Source organism: Drosophila melanogaster, chromosome 2R, assembly GCF_000001215.4.
Source record: "Drosophila melanogaster chromosome 2R".
Taxonomy (NCBI): domain Eukaryota; kingdom Metazoa; phylum Arthropoda; class Insecta; order Diptera; family Drosophilidae; genus Drosophila; species Drosophila melanogaster.
In genome coordinates, this window is record NT_033778.4 from 17,885,772 (window position 1) to 17,903,062 (window position 17,291).

Here is a 17,291-nt window from a genome sequence, read left to right on the forward strand (position 1 = left end):
TCTTGCCCCGCAGCAACGAAAATAAATTAAAGGGACTCGGCAACTTTTTGCCTTGCTCCGTATTTTTGTCTATTTTTTTAATTTTTCTACAATTTACCCGCATAAATAAATGCAAGGAAAGTGAGTGGGAAAGTCCTGTGGCCAGGATCTAATGATTGAAAAAAAGGAAGAAGTGATAAAAAAAAAGCTGTGGGCCAGTCTAACTCACCCATCTCTCGTTTGCCTTTCGTTTCGACCATAATAACCTTTTATAACGCTCAAACGTGTATTTACTTTCCTTGGGGATATTTACTTAAATCCTCTCAAAGCCAAAAACGCCTTCTCCGCAAATTGTCCGCTCTGCTGTAATTTAATTTGAATTCTGCTGAAAGTTTACACCAGTTGCAGTACACACAAAAATACGGTCATAAAATATGCAACTTTGAAAAGAAATAAAAATGAAAAAGTCCTGTTCCAGGCAACAAAAGAGATTAAATTGCGTGGCCGTGTCTTGTCAACATTAGCTTTCAGTTTTTTGTTTGGGCGCATTGAACTCGTATTTGCGGCAGATAATATAAAATGTAGCCGTTTTATTTGTTGTTGTTATGAGTTTCATTTCGATTTTGATTTGAATATGTGTGTATTTTAGACGTACGCGTGCTCCGCAGGTACATAATCATGAGTTGGAACTTTTTCCTACATTTCTTTCTGCAAATCAATCCAATTAGAGATTGCACATGCCTTCCACCTCTGATGATTGCAGTCGGAAACTCAATTTCATCACGTATACGTCATGTGGCGCCAGATAAGGCAGCCATAAAAATCTATTAAAAATCAATTTGTTTGAGACAGCTGTTGTGCTGCGCTAATCCAAAGTCTTGAACTTTATCCACATCTAGTGGATGCTTAATTAAGGCCGTCGACTTGGTAAAAGCCAAAAATTAATAAACGCAACACGTGCAGCGATTTTGTTGGCTGTTTTGCGAGGATGTTTTTTCTATTTTCCCTCAACACTTGGTGGGTGGATGGAACGCCAAGGCCTCCTGGACATGGGCAATCGCAAAGTTTGTCGAGCAAGGCGCTTTGAAGTCTAATAGGATTAGTTCGCACAAATGTGGGCGTGTCTGTCTATGACAAATAAACGCCCTTCTGCGGCTGTGTATCTGTATTTCTTTGCTATAAATAATATTCAATATTGCTAAGCAAATATTTGGCATGCGAATATTCCTAGACGAGGATTTCTTATATCAGTAAATATTTATCATATCCATGGCTGGCTTGCTTGAGGCCAACGAAAACGAGTAATCTCTGTTTTGCCTTGAAAAAGTAATAAATAAAAATCTGTAAAATTCTTTGGTCTCCCCGGGTGGTAAATTGGGACTATTAGATACATTATAAGCTTACCAAAAGTTTCTTGGCTAAAGCTATCTACCCACTGCATTCATTAGGTGTCAATACTCGCTTGTATTACTGCCTGCACATATTACAATACATTTATTTTTGTAGAGTGTAATTAGAAACGATAAAACACCACATAAACGCGCACAAGTTTGGTTAGTTATAAGTTAATAGCAAAAAGTGTATATGATTCCAAGAGTTTTCCGTTTTCAAGTCCGTTTCCATTGATTCTTAAAATCATCTCTGTTAGTTGGAGCAATCATCTAGGCCTTGTCAATCACACGATCATTGAAGACAATCCTTAAATCGGTCTTGGCCATGTTGCCAAAGGCACCGACCAATTCGGTGAGATTGGCATTGGGCAGGCGCCTATCGAAGGGATAGCCCATGGTGCGTCTGTCAGGATACAATTTGTCCTTCAGACCACAGAACGAGTACGCCGTGCTGCAGGCATCGTTGGGTCTAATGGGCGACAAGGAGAATGTCAGCTGATGATGGGAAATTGGGTTTATAGCACTCACGTTTTGGGCTGCTCAACGGAGTCCTGCGAGTAATCGGAAATCATGACGAACAGGTCGAAGACCATTCCCTGGGCATTGCCCTTGGGCAGCAGGAGATGCTGTGGCCACCCACATCCGCAAAACTTGAAGCGTGCCAACTCATCGGCGGCCTTGGGCTGATAGTCTGCTCCAACCGGGCGGAATGAGCGCTCGAAGGGAATGGCCACCGAGGACTCTGTCGACTGGCGGCGTATGGTGTTCTCACCAGGCACCACTGGGGATTAATTAAAGTATGTTAATAGATCGTAGGAGGTTGTCAGTAGGGAAAAGTATAAGCTAAAATCACTGGCTAGCTTTGTACGAAAGAAACACTTTTTAAATACCAAAATATTAAATAAATATATATACTAAGAAATACAGTTATTACTCACAATCAACTGTGAACTTGTCCATTTCGATGGCCAACAGTCGCTGCTCCTCCAGATTCAAAGCCTGATTACGCTCATCCACCTTGGGGCAGATGAAGATACGGCAAGTACCCGTTCGTCTGGCTCCATTATTGGTCACATTGAATGTATAAGTGAAGGGGGCATTCTGGAGATGGGTGAACGAGGCGAATATGTTGCGATCGGTCGTTGGTCCAAAGTCCAGGCCAGCTGCCAAGTCGGCACTCGACTTCTGCCAGTAGGTCAACAGGGTGTTGGCCTTGGTATTGGACTTGCCAATCTTGGCCTCAATGTAGTCCACGGTAATACCATCGAAGTTAAGCTCACCGGCATTGTACGGGTTCAGGCGAGTCTTGAATTTGTTGAACACCGTGTCGATGAATCCGTGCCACCTGTAGAAGATTGGATCCCTCATGGCCGTGGTCACATCGCCCATCACACCGAATTCCTCCAAGTGACGGTAATCGGGATCGTGGGCAAAGGAGATTATGTTGTGCCCCTCGTTGTGTAGATTGCCATAGAAATTATAGTTGATGGATAGGACTGGCGATGCCTCAATCATGTTGCCCAGGATATCGATGCCACGAACTTCGTCCAATGGTATACGATTGCCAGAAGACTATGGATTAGCAAATAAAAATTTCTAGTGCTTTCTATGACCTATGCTCAATATTCCAAACGGGCCCAACTCACATCTTCAACGTATCCTTGATCTATGGCAGCCAGCACGCGATCACGCCAGCGCTCCACATCGGAGATCTCCACACGCCCATCATGGCGGTCCACGTCCCTCAGCTTTTGGTTGGTCACTCGGGCGGGATAGGTGCGGTTATTCGTGCTGGACAGGATCTTGGGGAAGTAGCCCTCGGGAACCTCCACACGCAGATTGTTCAGCGGCTGAACCTTCTTCAGATTGTTGCAGAAGCGCTCCACATTGTAGCGCGCGAGTATCTGGTGGTGCATGTAGTAGAAGAGCTCGCCACGACGATCCTTGTTGACCACCTCCGTGGGTCCGGTGGTCGGGTAGACCAAGTGCCAGTGCCAATGATGGCTATTAACACCGATGTCCTCACGGAAGTACGCCAGGCGCTGTTCATCCTCGCGATCCGAGGCCGTGTAGTTTTGCGGAATGTCCACATGGACACGAGCGCCGCTCTCTCCAATAACAGAAGCTTCCTGACGGGCATCCTGTGGTCAAATTTATAAATACACCATTAAAGACTTTGATTGGTCAAATAAAGAAGAACTTAAACGAACCCGGAAGGCGGAAGGTTCTACAAAGTTGCTCGGAAAGATCTGGGAAATGTTGGTAATGGGCACTTCACGCGTATCCGGGCGATGGGCAACGGCGACGGCATAGGCGTATTGGAACAACACAGGATTCACACGATCCCTAAAAAATTAATACATTATACAATACATATATATTTATTTTAGTACAAGTACTTACTTGGTGTAAACGGAAAGCGACACGAATTGTCTGAGATTTGGTGCGCTCATGAAGAGGGTGATCAGCTCGCTGGCGATCTCACGATGGCGATTGTTAAACAGCGAAAATTGATTCTTGAGACCAATCTTTTTGGTGAACTCCAGACTGGGAACGTTGCTCAACTCCTGAATTGGGATCTTCAGATCCACGTCCTTAGAGAATCGATTGCCCACCTCCTCGGTGTCATTGCGATAGCGATCCGTATAGAAGGAATCGGGCAGTTCCAATACAGTTTTTCCGGAGTCACGAGTGGTGAATGCCGGTTCCAGGGGTCGCTGGAACATAAGTTCCAAGGCTTTCAGATCCGTGTTAGTCATGGTTTTCTCTATGGATGTACACTTTCAACTACACTTTTAACTTCACTCAACGAAGCCAGTTGCAGAACTGTGATTTTCCCAGGAAGCCGAACTCATTTTATAGCTAACTAGCAGTCCGAATATAAAAATAATATTTTTAAAAATATTCATTATCAAGTCCCAACCGCAAAACTGCAATGGTCGAGCCTTTTTTCTCACAAATCCAAACGTTGTGGTTTAGTCGATAGCTTCTGAAAAAGCAAAAAGTGCAATACCGCAAAAGTTGTTGAGCCGCAAAATGATAAGAGAAATACTTTTAATTGCTTGCATAAAATAATATACCATTGTTGATTTTCAGTTGAATGTTGTTAAACGTGAAACTGTATTGAGCTTGTTAGATACATATACTGATTTTTTTTCAATACTGCACTGCCTAATGTATACCCACAACCAATTAATTGTTTTCAACTTTTTGAAGAGTTATTAGTTCCGGGGTAGGAAGCTTAAATTGAATTTCTTTGTCTTTGCCGAAAAAGTATCCGAGAAACCTTTTTGCGACCACGCGAAATACAACTCCCAAAGTAAACAAGCCGAAGGCCACCGGAAAAGCTTCTTATTCGCATAGAAATAACACCGAATACTTGCTCAACAGGCTGCCACGCCCCCTTAAAAAGAACCGCCCATCGCCGAATGGGAGGCCATAAATTTGGCTTGGAGCAGAGGGCTCGTCCTTCGACATGGCCCATAAATTTGGTTTTTGAAATGGCAGTGTGTAGCTGAATGTAACTAAGAACTAACTGGCAAGAGAGCTTGGATGATTAAAATATCTATACTGTAAATCAATTTTTGTCGCTACGCCGTCTGGCCAAATGAACGATGTTGGCCAAAAAGCAAAGCGAATGGCCAAACTTTTGGCCATTGTCAATAATAAATGTTTCTGCCGACTTTGGCGTTGAAATGTGTGCGCATTAATCTGTGAAATTGACAGCAACAAAAACGAGCGTAACAAGTTTGCATAAATGTGCGGGTTTCGGGCGAAAATTGAAAAGATGAATTTTCACAATTTCTGCACTCTGGCCATAACAACATGAAAATGACTTTTCTGCTCGACTTTGTTTTGCTAATGTCGATGTTCCAGCAGATACACCATCTTTTCAGTTTATGAACTATGTACGGTAAGCAATGTAAGCCAAATTTGACTACCATCAATTGAATTTTTGTTTGAAATAACTTAGGCAAGAATATTTTATACGATTTTTTGTAGATTCTTTTAAACCATGCATACCACTTATGTATGTAATATAGTAATATATTGCAGAGTATATTGAAGTTGGCTTTTCCTAGAAAACACTTGACTGCACGCAAACATTTATCCGAGCAATGTAATTTTTCATTGAATATTCAACGACAGCCATGGCAAATGTGCTCCAGATTCCAGCCCAAAAGACAAACTTGCTTTAATTAATTATAAATTGTGGAAAAGTGTGTGCTTCTGCGAACTTGGCAGTGTGAATTGAATTAGAATGAAAATGGGCCAAAGCAAAAGCTTTAGGCCAGGACACGTGCAGAGCCTGCTTTCACCGGCGAAACAGAACAAAAAAAAAGGAAAAAACCCAAACTTTTACCAACAAGTCTTAAAAACCACGCAAGTTTGTAAAAGGCGCCAAGCACTCTTTCTGTTTGGCTTTATGGGCGAAAGTCTGGTCCATAAAATGAGCTGTGGGTATGCGTTAATTACCCGCTGGCTTAAATTTTACATTTTGGCTTAAGCACTCTGCGGCCAGGTTCGAAAACACATGATGCCTCCGCCCCAAAGAACATTCCAAACTATTCATTAGTTGTGGGCCAACCGCAGGAATTTGCGGCAGTGTGTTATCAAAATTTCGAGTGGGCTACGCTTTCAATTGTTTGCCCACTTGGGCACCAAACTGATTAAAGTTTCATGGCTCTAATCTGTTTGCAACTTATCAGCTCCATTAATGTGGGTGGGCTTTCATGAACAGGGAAAGGGTTTGAAAAAGGGTGTCGAAATTGAGTGGGTCTTGTTGGTTTAATCTCAAGGAAAGCGTACCTTTTTGTATACCATTTTTTAGATTTTTTGCTTTGTCCTTCTTTAATTGAAATCCAAAGAATTGATGTATATATATTATGTTTAAATATTTATTGTATGCTTAGATTTGAATTTAACTGCTAAATTTAGTTTATTTAGTATTTTTTATGAATTAAACAAACCCCATTTATTGACTATAGACTGCCTTAGATTAACTAGGGGCCTTTCCGAAGAACAGAACTCGGCCAATTAACAGTTGGCCTTAATTAGTTTGGGACCGCATCAGAGTAGTTTTCTTGGCCCCAAAACTCAGTGTGGGCATTCGATTCCCTTGGCCATCAATTGAAGTGACAGGCGACTTTAGCAAACTCCATTGTAATGAGACACACATGCATGCAAATCCCTGACATCTAATTAAAAATCATTCCTGAAAGGCAGACCGACCAGCTGATCCAGGCGAAAAGAGAAATGGAGAGAAAGTGAAAGTGACAGTGAGCGAAAATAAAGAGTAGGAGGGATTAATAAAGGGTGCAAGTAAGTAATCTCTTTAGGGCCGAGATGAAAAAGCCAGAAAAGGTCACGATAAAGAAAAGCTGTTAGTTCTACTTTACAGGGTATTGATACAGGGTATCATTGTGCCATGCCTGTGAATACCTAGTTTCTCAGAGGCCTTTTTACTGATTTTTACTGACAATTTGCGATGGGTAGGTGCACCAATCTCCCCTGTGGCAACTGCAACACATGGCCCGCCGGAAGTCCATTCAGTTACATTTACCGGCGACTGTTTCACTCGGTAACTGTAACAAATCACCAACTGACGACAATGTCACATTTCTCACTTCATTTCGCTTTCCGCCCAGACAGGTGGGCGGATTGGGTGGGTGGGTTATTAGTTGCCCACTGCCTCGTCATCTGTCAAATGCCAAATTGAGGCAGCTGGTTTCAGTTTGTACTCAGTTGTACTTGCACTCATACTCAACCAGTTGCCGCCACAATGTTCTCTGTATACACTGGGAGAAATATTAAGTTAGCGTAGAAATCATATTGGTTTCAAGAAAGCAAACTTTTGTAGTTTTATGGTTTTAAAGAATTATGCAGAGCAGGGATGACAGTAATAAGATTTTGATGAAGTTTTTTTTTTGTCCTTTTCTTGTTCATTGCTGGTGCAATGCACTTTTTCTCCCAGTGCATAGCCATCTGTCCGTCTCTGTCTGTGCGCAGGTAATTGAACAACATTTGTGGAATGACACGGAAAGAATGGAAAGTGAGTGGAAAGGTAGCGACGGCAACTGTAACAACAGGAGCAACATCATCTGGCTGAACTGTCATAAAAAAGGGGACTGAGAAAGAGACGGAGACATGCGGGTCGAAAGAGAGAGAGACAGAGTCTTGGGCTGATGTGTCAAATGATTTTCTGCGATATTAACTCAATGGCCATATGCTCACCTCTGCAGATTTGTCAAACGCACATGAATGCTATGTGCCCTTGCAGAAGGCACTTTCATTAGGGCTAAAAGTTGTCAAATGCTAAATTAGACAGAGACAAGGCGAAAGAAAGAAAAGAGAAGGAATTCAATTTCAATTCTTAATCCATTTAAAGAAAGTTTTTGTAGAAATGTAAAATGTTTTAATTATCTGAAAATTAAAAATCGAAGTAAAAGGGATTTTCATTATTATTTCCCTTTAAAGGAATCATGATAACCAGGATCTAGATTTTATTATATATCGGTGATTATTAACTCCTTCAATACTTTACTTGGACCGTTTTTTCTCGCTAATCCGTTGAACACGTGCCATCAGATAACCGGTAATCCACCTGATTCCCTGCTGTTTGTTCTGATGACTGAACTCGATTTGAACTGGCGTCTCCATGTCCACGGCGGGCACAAGGTTCAGGTCCAGGCGAAATCCCCTAATGTAGTAGGTAAAGTTTGGCTTGAAAGGACACTGTTTGGGAAAGTTGCTGAAACGCTCCATGATATTCCGGCCCAGGCGCATAAGGGGCACTTGATTGCGATTCGCGAGTAACTGACAGCCATCGGTGGTCACATTGAGCAGGACGAAATCCGGTAGAGGTCTCCTGCGCGGCAGGACGATTTTTATGAAGAAATCATGTTCGGCAACAGGTTGTTCGAGTACGAATTCCATGTGCCAAGTGCGGCGTTTGGTACTTTTGCTTATGCCACAAGTGAACTCCTTGAGGACACTTGAACTAATATCATCGCTGCTGCATGTAAAATTATCCGTTTGCAGCTCAAAATTATTCTGAGAAACGCAAACTTCAGCTGCAGAAATTGAATATACTCAATGTGCTAATTATACGCACCTTGGCCTCCGCCTCCAATTTCCAATTAGGGAGCAGGTAGAGGAAAATTACCATCCAAAATTCAGCTGTCTTTGGTTTCATCTCCATCCTACGCGTGTCCCGAACAAAACCACTCAAATTATGCAATTCAACTAGACTTAATGCCCAAATGCATCCTCTAAATGGGAATTAACAAACCAAAATCTGCTGATGCGTGACTAATGCTCCAATAACAATCATTATTGTTATAATAGTGCCATAAGGCTCGACTTAAATACAGTTGAATGGATGATGAGTTTATGGAGCTGAACAATCTCATTTGCTGCTTTCATAAGTATAATAAATAAACAATGAGCAGGTAATTTAAATTGTGCAAAGGAGGCTGTCTTAGCATCTACATTTTTATTTTTCAAGTGAAAACATAATTTGCATTATTAAGCATCCAATGAGCTCTCCGAATGCTTCATTAAACAAAGCTGATTTAAGTTTAAATTGCTAATGGCTTAGTTTTGTGATCGAATCAATAATTACATTGCTTCATAATTACCCATAATCTCTTTGTCAATTAACGCTTCAGCCCGAAAAAAAAGAGCTTATTACAAATGAGAGCTGCTTGTAATTAAAAATTGTCAGGCAATATTTTATGAAAAATAATATGCTACAAATTACATTATTCCGAAATTGTGAGCATAGCCAGCAACATAATGTTTAACAAATTTGCTGTCATAATTATTGGCATATTGGCCTGTTTTAATCATACCAAAGCCGATAAGGTAACATTTTGTGACACAGGACCTTGGAGTACAAGCTTATAAGTTCTAATTTTTGCAGTCCAGCTTTGACATGGTCTTCACGAACTGCTCCTGCAGCAGTGAGGATCCCGAGGGAATGCTATCCCTATTAAAATGTGGTTTAAGCAAAAGCGTGAAAAGGCCGTCCTTCAATATCGAGCTGCAATTCAAAAAGCCGGTGGCCAAGTTCTTTGTGAACATGCGAATTGTTTTACCCCGACGATTTGGCGATGACTTTACGCTGTTTAATCTATCCGGAATCGATGGTTGTAGTCTGCTGTCGAACAAGAATCAGATCGCCTTCATTCAACTGGGCCGCAAGCATATGGATCGATTTAGTAACATACCCAAGCGATGTCCTTGGCCCAAGGATGTGAACTACTATATTCGTGGATTCCGTTCGGATATGGCTACCATGCCGGCCTTTAATTTCGAAACGGACATGAATCTGTGGTTCGAGCTTGTTGTGAATCAGCACAAGTTGATTCGCGGATTTATCCAGAGCAGAGTGCAACGCAGAAAGAATGCCAAAGGCGCTGCTCGTGGGGATTAATCGGTGATTTGCATCAAGTAAATTCTATCATTGTTTTTATGCTGCTCAAATGTTCGTTAAATAAAAATTTTATTTAATAGAAAATTTTCCGTATTTAAATAATTACTTGAACTCAAGCTTTCAGAATCAAAGCGATTTTAACTCACCGTGTAATTCATGTGGGCAGGTTGCAAATGGGATGAATAAAATTGGAGCAATTGAGTTACCTTCTGAGTTCCATTGCTTCTTCCTTTATTGGCCAGGCAAGTGTGCGTGTGTGTGTGTGTGTGTGGGCAGTCCAGAAAAGCATATTTTCGCTTTTTCTGCTTTTCCGTTTCCCTGACAGCCGTTTTTCCTCGCTTCTTTTTATGTGGGCACGTGCTGGTTTTCCGGAAGTCTGCAGATCTCATTCCCCGAAAAAACGCCACATGCGGCAGGCGGAATTAAAAATTCCAAACTCGTTTCGCCCTCTTACAAGGCGATTTCGTCTTAACGTGGTTATTAGGTAGCTCTGCTGCCAAATAAGCCAAATTTGCTTAAATGAATGCCGGCCCTTTGGCGTGAGGTAACTCCCAGATGTTGGCCATATCTCGAGTCCCGTGGGTGTTTGCATTTACTTCCTTGTTGTTAATCTTCTTTAAAAATAATTTCCTTTCGGCCAATGTGGTCTGTTCACATACATATATGGTGGATGGACAGGACGTAGCCCATTTACCAAAGTCATGGAGTTTTTTATGCAAATGAGTTTTTTTCTGCATTACTAAATTGCATTATTAAACCTTTTAGCTTTCTTCATTCTCAGCATAAATAACCAGTTATTCGATTTTGAAAAATATTGTAAAAATGTAATATTTTCCCTACAAGCTTTCAATTTTGTATACGAGCTTTTGTTGAATGCAAATATTTCATATACAAGGTTATCTTCCTGGTTAATACTTGTTCGGTGAATGAAAATATGCAATGCACATTTATGAAATTGGTAAATTTACATAGTTAGTTTTGATTCGACACACAGAAGCAGCACTTGCCTTGATTATTTCATGCAAAAATAACTTTAACCACCGGGTAACGTTGCTGAAAGAAATAACTCTCCCTTTTTGCGAGCAGGAAAATCTCGTGCTGAGAGGAAAACCGAAGTATCATCAGCCTAATCATGTGGAATAAGGCGGAAACGGAAATTGCACACACACACACACACACCTATATGCACGCACAAACAGTTGCAAATGCCGCCGCATGTTTGCGTCTGTGTCTGTGCATACAAACATGTGTGTTTGGGTTTGCTAGATTGGAGAAATCATATGTTGCCTGCCACCTGATGGTAGCCGGAAATGCTGGAAATGAAAATTTTGCGGTATAACCCCAGTTGGAATACATATGTGCGGTTTTGCTGCATGCACAGGCCCCTTTCACATGGGATATTAATCAGTATCGCATTCGATGGCCAACCGAATACTTTGATAAGGTTAAAGGCTGTGGACGGCACTGGCTGTGCGAGCTTATCAGTGTTTTTGACAAGCCATCGAACACAGAGGTGTGTATTAGGATGGGGTTTCCAAAAATAGCCTTCGATTTGCGAATTAGATCTTCTGGATTTGATTTGCTATCTACATAGACATAAAGGAATAATTGAGCTAATATAACAAGAAATCTATTGGTTCTTAAGTCCATATCTATTTCAAGATTTGAGTAGTTAATAAATCAAAGTTTATTCTTTCGAAAGTTTTATGTTTCTGAGGATTTCGATGGCTGGTGAATATCTCCCGGAAAGGCAGCATTCGCTTTCGTCACTCCCTAAATCAACTCAACGACAGTGACGTTGTTTTCTTATCAGTATTTAACTTTTTCCCATTTTTTGCCACCCGAAGCCTTAACAGCTGTCACTATTGCGGTTGCGGTTATTTGTTACTGCCATTTGACCGCTCGAATTGCTGGTGAAAATTATTGCGAGCAGCACCTGCGGGCAAAAGGAAATTACGCATATCAATGGTAGAGAACAGTCGATTTTGGTGTGCACACCTAAACACACCGCTGTTGTTGGGTGTGCGCAGCGTCTGTGTTAAATGGATTCGCAATGTTTTCCCATTTAAGTTCTGTTTTCCCATTGTTCGAATAGCTGAATGAAAAAGTGTTGACGGACAAATATTTTCATATCAATGCGCTCCTGGCTGAAAAAATAAAAACAAATGGAAGCCCGTCGAAGAGCAAACAATGCCATGGGTATATGTCCAAAAAAAAACCAATTAAAATAAATTCAGTGAAAGCTCCCCAGGGTCAAATGTTCAGTGTTAATCAAAAATATTGAGTGGGTACAACAAAACTGCTTTGTTTTCATTTAAACGAAGCTAATATACATATATGAAAAACCCCGTGTAATAGCAAATTATGTAGTGTAGGGCGTTCTTTTAAATCACAAAATGGGAATATTGCTTGTAATATTAAAAATATGCTAATTAATTTGCTATGTCGAGCGTTGACTGTAAAAAAAAAAAACTTTCAATGACATGTGTGAACTTTTCATTTAAGCTATTTAGTAATTCTGTTGGAATTCAAGTGTATATTTTATTTAATCGAATATAAACCCGTTATGCTCTTGATCATTATGTAAACCATTTCAGGAATTTATTGCTGAAATTTAAATCATACAAAATAGTCAACAAAATTAATGTCCTGCCCCCGCTTTCTACTTGCAGCTTTGCCACGACCCAAGCCGCGCTTTAAGCGGCGCACCGGCCCCACCATTCCCATGCCAGCCCGCAAGGGGCTGCTAGCGCCCCAGAACACATTCCTGGACACCATCGCCACCCGGTTCGATGGCACCCGTAAGTGAAATGCCCATGCCAATGCAAATGCTAAGCGATTCCGGCACGGAATTCAAGTCTGAGTTTTATATGATTTTCGTAATGTAATATTTATGACACTTTTTTATTGAGCGGACTGAAGTCTGCATAAGCCAAGACCCATATCGTTTTGGCCAACTCGTAAAAAAGTGCGCATAAGAGATTTCCGGGCATAATCATCCGGTTTTCCTTCGCTTGCACTGAAAGAATTTGAGTTAAAAGGGGATTTTGCATAAGCATATTTGTTTCTTTTTTTGCACTGAGAAAACGTTTTTATTATTATTTTTTATTTATAATTTTATTTTATATAGTTTTCACTACATTATTTTAAATGTTAGGTAAAGACTGTTTCTAAGATTGAGTTTATAATATGGTTTTCAATGGTTAATGGTTTAACTCTTGTAAGTATTTTTTGTTTGACTAAAATTTGCTTTTATATATATATTTTTGCCGTGTGTATATCCGATCCTTGGGGCACCAGTGACTTGGGGGAGATGTCAGTTAAGTGTTGGTGCGAAGGGACCACCGACGACCAGTCACGAATTGTTGTGCTATATGTATGTATGCGTGTGCGTGGTGTATGTGGGTGCGCCAAGAAGGACCTTATCCTTATTGAAAATCTGCCCATGGAGCATGCAAAATGCCCCCCCGTGTGCGGAGAAATTAAAACTATGGGCGCAGAGGCTGCCTTTTTTCGCGAAATACAATACAGAAAAGCTTGGTGGAAGCCTCAACAAAATGAATTCCTTTGAGAGGAAAAATGTTTTACAGTAAATTAAACTGCGCCTCGTTTGGTTGCCGAAACATTTTTCCATGCTCTTGCCGCGCAATCAAATGTAATGATCTGGAAGAGGAAAGCAACAACATTTCATTTAAATTACTTATTCCCTTTATATGCCGACATTGTAAATAGTTAGGAACCTTTCATATTTAAACTGAAAATGAAACGTATGCTTTAATGGGCGAGCAACTTTAGAGTCAGTAGAGTGGAAACCATATTTTTTGTTATCTTTGCAGAGGCTCATCTTTTGTTTGCACTTACCCGATCGATCGATTGATTTGGGCCATAATCTGTGTATCCAGATAGCCAAGTCCTGCTCAACTTTCAGCATTCTTCCTTCCTTTCGCCAATGGCATTCGTTGACAGGACACACACGTGCTGACATTGCTGGGCTGGTGCCTCGAGAAAACATGTCAGTCCCCCATCATATAAATTAATTGTTTCATTCGCACACAAGCTGGCATAGGGAAGCGATAATTGTCTTTGCGAGTTGTCACAAACTGCGAACACGAAACTCTGAAATGAAATGCTCAGCCGGCAGGGGGATTAAAAAGGTTTTACGAGCCATAAATAATAAAATAAGCATATCAAATGAGCCGCATTCAGTGAGTTGAGTGTGTGGATGTTTTTCGATGTCTCTGTTGCCGGCAGCTGTTAAATAACTCAAACAAAAAGATTTCACTTCCGGTTTTCCACAGATTGTTTCCTAGACATGTGTGTTCCATATTTGTTACAGGAAAGTTTCACCAACTATCATTACATATATATTGTATATGAAATAAATACGTTTAAGCAATTAATAGTGAAATTTGAATGGCGTGGGATATTTAAATCGGATTTATATTCACCTGAAAATATTATGATGCATTTTCTCGTAAATACGTAAATATAATTAAATTCTCCACTGCAGTCGTAAATAAAGCTTTAAATAGTGAATAGTGAATGCAGGCTGTTTTAATTATTACTGTACACCTCGAAGAGTCCAATTCAAAAGGCAATGAACAAATTTAGCACTTTAAATATTGACACTTGTTACATAAACTTCCACTTAGCGCAGTTATTACAGTCACTAATTGGAGTGCAAACAATTAAATTCGATTTTTCCCACATGCACATTCATTCTTAATGCGACCACAGCACTTTGCCCGAACTTTTTATTGATGCAACACATTAAGTAAATTTGCTTTTAATTTGTTAGTTATTGCTGCGCGGCAGCAGCATAAAGTATTTAATAATCCGTTTATAACAGTTTTTCCGGCAAGAGGCCAACTCTCTTGAGTAATGGATATTGAATGTAAACAATTTACTGGCATCTTTCCAGAGTTGCGACGGCGACAACACGACCTTGATTGCTAACAAATGCGATTATTGCAATTACTTTCCATTTGTAGAACATATCTAAGACTGGTTGATATTGTTGTCGAGCACACACACGCACACACATGCAGATTAGCTGTATTGTGTGTTGTGCCTTATGAGTTTTCATTTTGAGCTGCCATTCAGCCGGCTTGTCTTTCAATTCAATTTGTTACGTCCACAGTCCGACTATCCATATATAACTTTCCATGTAATCTGTCCATTGTGTCGGCAATTACGATCGCACTCGTTCTATTCACAGGACCTCAGTTACAACAGGATGGTCGCATAGGTTTGCAAGGATGTGAGTGAGTTGGTTGGGCGGGGAGCGATTCTATTTATGAAATTGCATTCAAAAGGTAAATAAAGAGGAAAGAACGAAGGCAGGAAAAGCTGGTTCGCACTGAATTGTGTTTCCTGGATATGTTATAAATAAAATCACACAGCGCAAATCCTTTTGCTGGATTTCCCTTTTCGGGATCGTCGCAGGAGCCAAGCCAGAATCCTGTTTTTGGGATTGACCAAATGGCACATAAGAATTTCATTTCCTGCACTCGCAGGAACTCGAAGGAAAATTTAATTAAATGCTGTTGAGATTTTGAGTTTATTTCAGCGCTTGCACAAAAAATAAAATAAATGCCAGAAAATCCCAGACATGAAGGTCAAGTGCAAATGGCAAAGCCATAAAAAGGGAAAGGTTAAGCTCATAACAATATGGTGTTTTGTTCGAAAAGAAAATGAAATATGCTAGAAAAACGGGTATTTTATTTATGAAAGTGATTTCTGCAAGGACTTCTGATTGCATATATGTATTTGCTTTGATGGATTGATTTAATGGGAAGTGTAGTTTAATAAATAATATATTAAATATTTACTTGTTCAATGACAATAAGTTTTTATGATAATATATATACCCTTTTTTCTGGCAATATGGAAATTCAAGGCGAAATTCAGCTTGAGTTCGTCAGTCTTATTTTTCCATGAAAAGGACACGCAGCAGGACTTGTCTTATTACCGTTGTTTGTCGGGACAATATTTCATGCCAAATGAAAAGCAGCTGAATATCATCCTTCACCATCGCCCAACTGCTATGCCCCCACCCGCCAGAACAACATCTTCCCGCTGTCGTTCCAGTTTTCCCCAGTTCATCCAACTTTTCTCCTCCACTTTCAGACTCGAACTTTGTGCTCGGCAATGCGCAGGCAAATGGCAATCCAATTGTTTATTGCTCGGATGGGTTCGTGGATTTGACAGGATATTCACGCGCGCAAATTATGCAAAAGGGTAAGGACGAACCATCGGACAGACTCAACTTATTTAACACTTGAATACTCATTTGTATGTATTGTGCCCATTTTTATTCAATTGCCAACAAAACACAAATATCCCAAACTCCGGCACCAAATTCCGCCGTACACGAAACAGGCTGCTCATGTCATTTCCTTTACGGACCGGATACGAAGGAGGAGCACAAGCAGCAAATCGAGAAAAGTCTCTCCAATAAGATGGAACTGAAGCTGGAGGTTATTTTCTACAAGAAGGAAGGTAAGCCCTCCGCCAAATTGCCGTTGTGCGGGAATGCTGTGAGAATTGTTTTCTATCTGCCTCGTTTTTAATTAAAAATTTTCATGAAAATAGGCGCGCAAAGTGCCAGATAAGGAAATTATTTCGGTGTTTGTGGTCTCACAAAAAAAACTTGTTAAGTTTTGCCAGCCTAAAAAGGGACGAGACATCATTAAAAATCTAAATCTTGATTCTAAAAAAATAGAAACATGTGCCACTACTTCTATTGTAGAGAATGAAAATTACTACTCGCTATCTTTTCATTGTCCCACTTTTCCTTGAAAAACTTTTTCTTGTCTACATATAGCGTGACTTATTGGTTTTCCACGAATGACAAAAGTCGTACAAGTTATCAGTACACGAGTGAAAAGTTGCCAATCAATTGTGGTCTCACCTGCAGAGTTTTCCGAGAAAAGCCAACCCTCTTGTCATTTAAGTGAAGTAAGTCTGTGGCGTGCCCATCTTATTTTTGTGGCGATGGAAAACTGTTTTTGATTGAGTTAAGCGCGACAGACTTGAACTAGTTTCCTGCGGTTCTCCGGGGGCTTCGCGTTCATGTTCAAGTCCCAAAGGACACCGATCCATATCCTTGCTGCCAGCCACGGTTCGTCGACTAGCTGGGCATACAATAAATTGTGCTCTTAACATTTTCGCACGTCCGTGCCGCGGTATTTTGTAGTCCTAATGAGGTCACGATTAATCAAGACCAAGCCGACGCAGAGATAAGCCCAAGATGGATAGATCCATCAACTTTGCGTGTAAGTTTTCTAATTAGCGAAGCGTTTAAAACTTTTAAACAACGGTGCCTACACTAAAGGGAATTCTGTACATAGATTCAGATTCAAAAATATTTTAAATTTTATTGATGCATGCTTAGGCAAGCCATAGTCCTAACTTCATTCAGGAATTTTTCATTAATTACTAGAGCTTATTATTTTCTGCCAGTGTACGGCACCCTTTTCCTA

The 17,291-nt window shown here is 40.5% G+C and overlaps 4 protein-coding genes across 5 annotated transcripts in view; 2 read left to right on the forward strand and 2 right to left on the reverse strand.

The window, feature by feature from the left end:
* Elk (Eag-like K[+] channel) overlaps positions 1-17,291 on the forward strand; it is a 52,757-nt gene that overhangs the window by 11,833 nt on the left and 23,633 nt on the right. For both annotated transcript variants that reach the window (NM_001299624.1, NM_057661.3), the window contains exons 3-5: positions 12,480-12,608; positions 15,937-16,047; positions 16,189-16,308. In NM_001299624.1, the coding sequence (NP_001286553.1) occupies positions 12,533-12,608; positions 15,937-16,047; positions 16,189-16,308 (307 nt within the window). In that variant the 5' untranslated portion in view covers positions 12,480-12,532. The remainder of the gene's footprint in view (positions 1-12,479; positions 12,609-15,936; positions 16,048-16,188; positions 16,309-17,291) is intronic.
* Positions 1,449-4,202, reverse strand: PPO1 (Prophenoloxidase 1). The gene is made up of 6 exons (NM_057464.4): positions 3,774-4,202; positions 3,581-3,716; positions 3,017-3,511; positions 2,309-2,942; positions 1,899-2,151; positions 1,449-1,839 (listed from the first exon to the last, which is right to left on the reverse strand). Exons 1-6 carry the CDS (start codon positions 4,127-4,129, stop codon positions 1,641-1,643), a joined length of 2,073 nt encoding a protein of 690 aa, NP_476812.1. The 5' UTR covers positions 4,130-4,202; the 3' UTR covers positions 1,449-1,640.
* On the reverse strand, positions 7,911-8,571 carry CG14492 (uncharacterized protein; the record flags this gene model as incomplete). The annotated part of the gene is made up of 2 exons (NM_137431.2): positions 7,911-8,423; positions 8,485-8,571. The coding sequence occupies 2 exons, from the start codon at positions 8,569-8,571 to the stop codon at positions 7,911-7,913; spliced, it is 600 nt and encodes a 199-aa protein (NP_611275.2).
* On the forward strand, positions 9,307-9,807 carry CG14491 (uncharacterized protein; the record flags this gene model as incomplete). The annotated part of the gene is made up of 1 exon (NM_137432.1): positions 9,307-9,807. One exon carries the CDS (start codon positions 9,307-9,309, stop codon positions 9,805-9,807), a length of 501 nt encoding a protein of 166 aa, NP_611276.1.

Excerpts from the sequence above, each read along its gene's own strand:
- PPO1 (NM_057464.4), bottom strand. The coding sequence starts at position 4,129 with ATGACTAACACGGATCTGAAAGCCTTGGAACTTATGTTCCAGCGACCC. Across the intron at positions 3,717-3,773 it reads TCGCTTTCCGTTTACACCAA|GGATCGTGTGAATCCTGTGT; the intron begins GTAAGTACTTGT and ends TTAATTTTTTAG. Across the intron at positions 2,943-3,016 it reads ATCAAGGATACGTTGAAGAT|TCTTCTGGCAATCGTATACC; the intron begins GTGAGTTGGGCC and ends GCTAATCCATAG.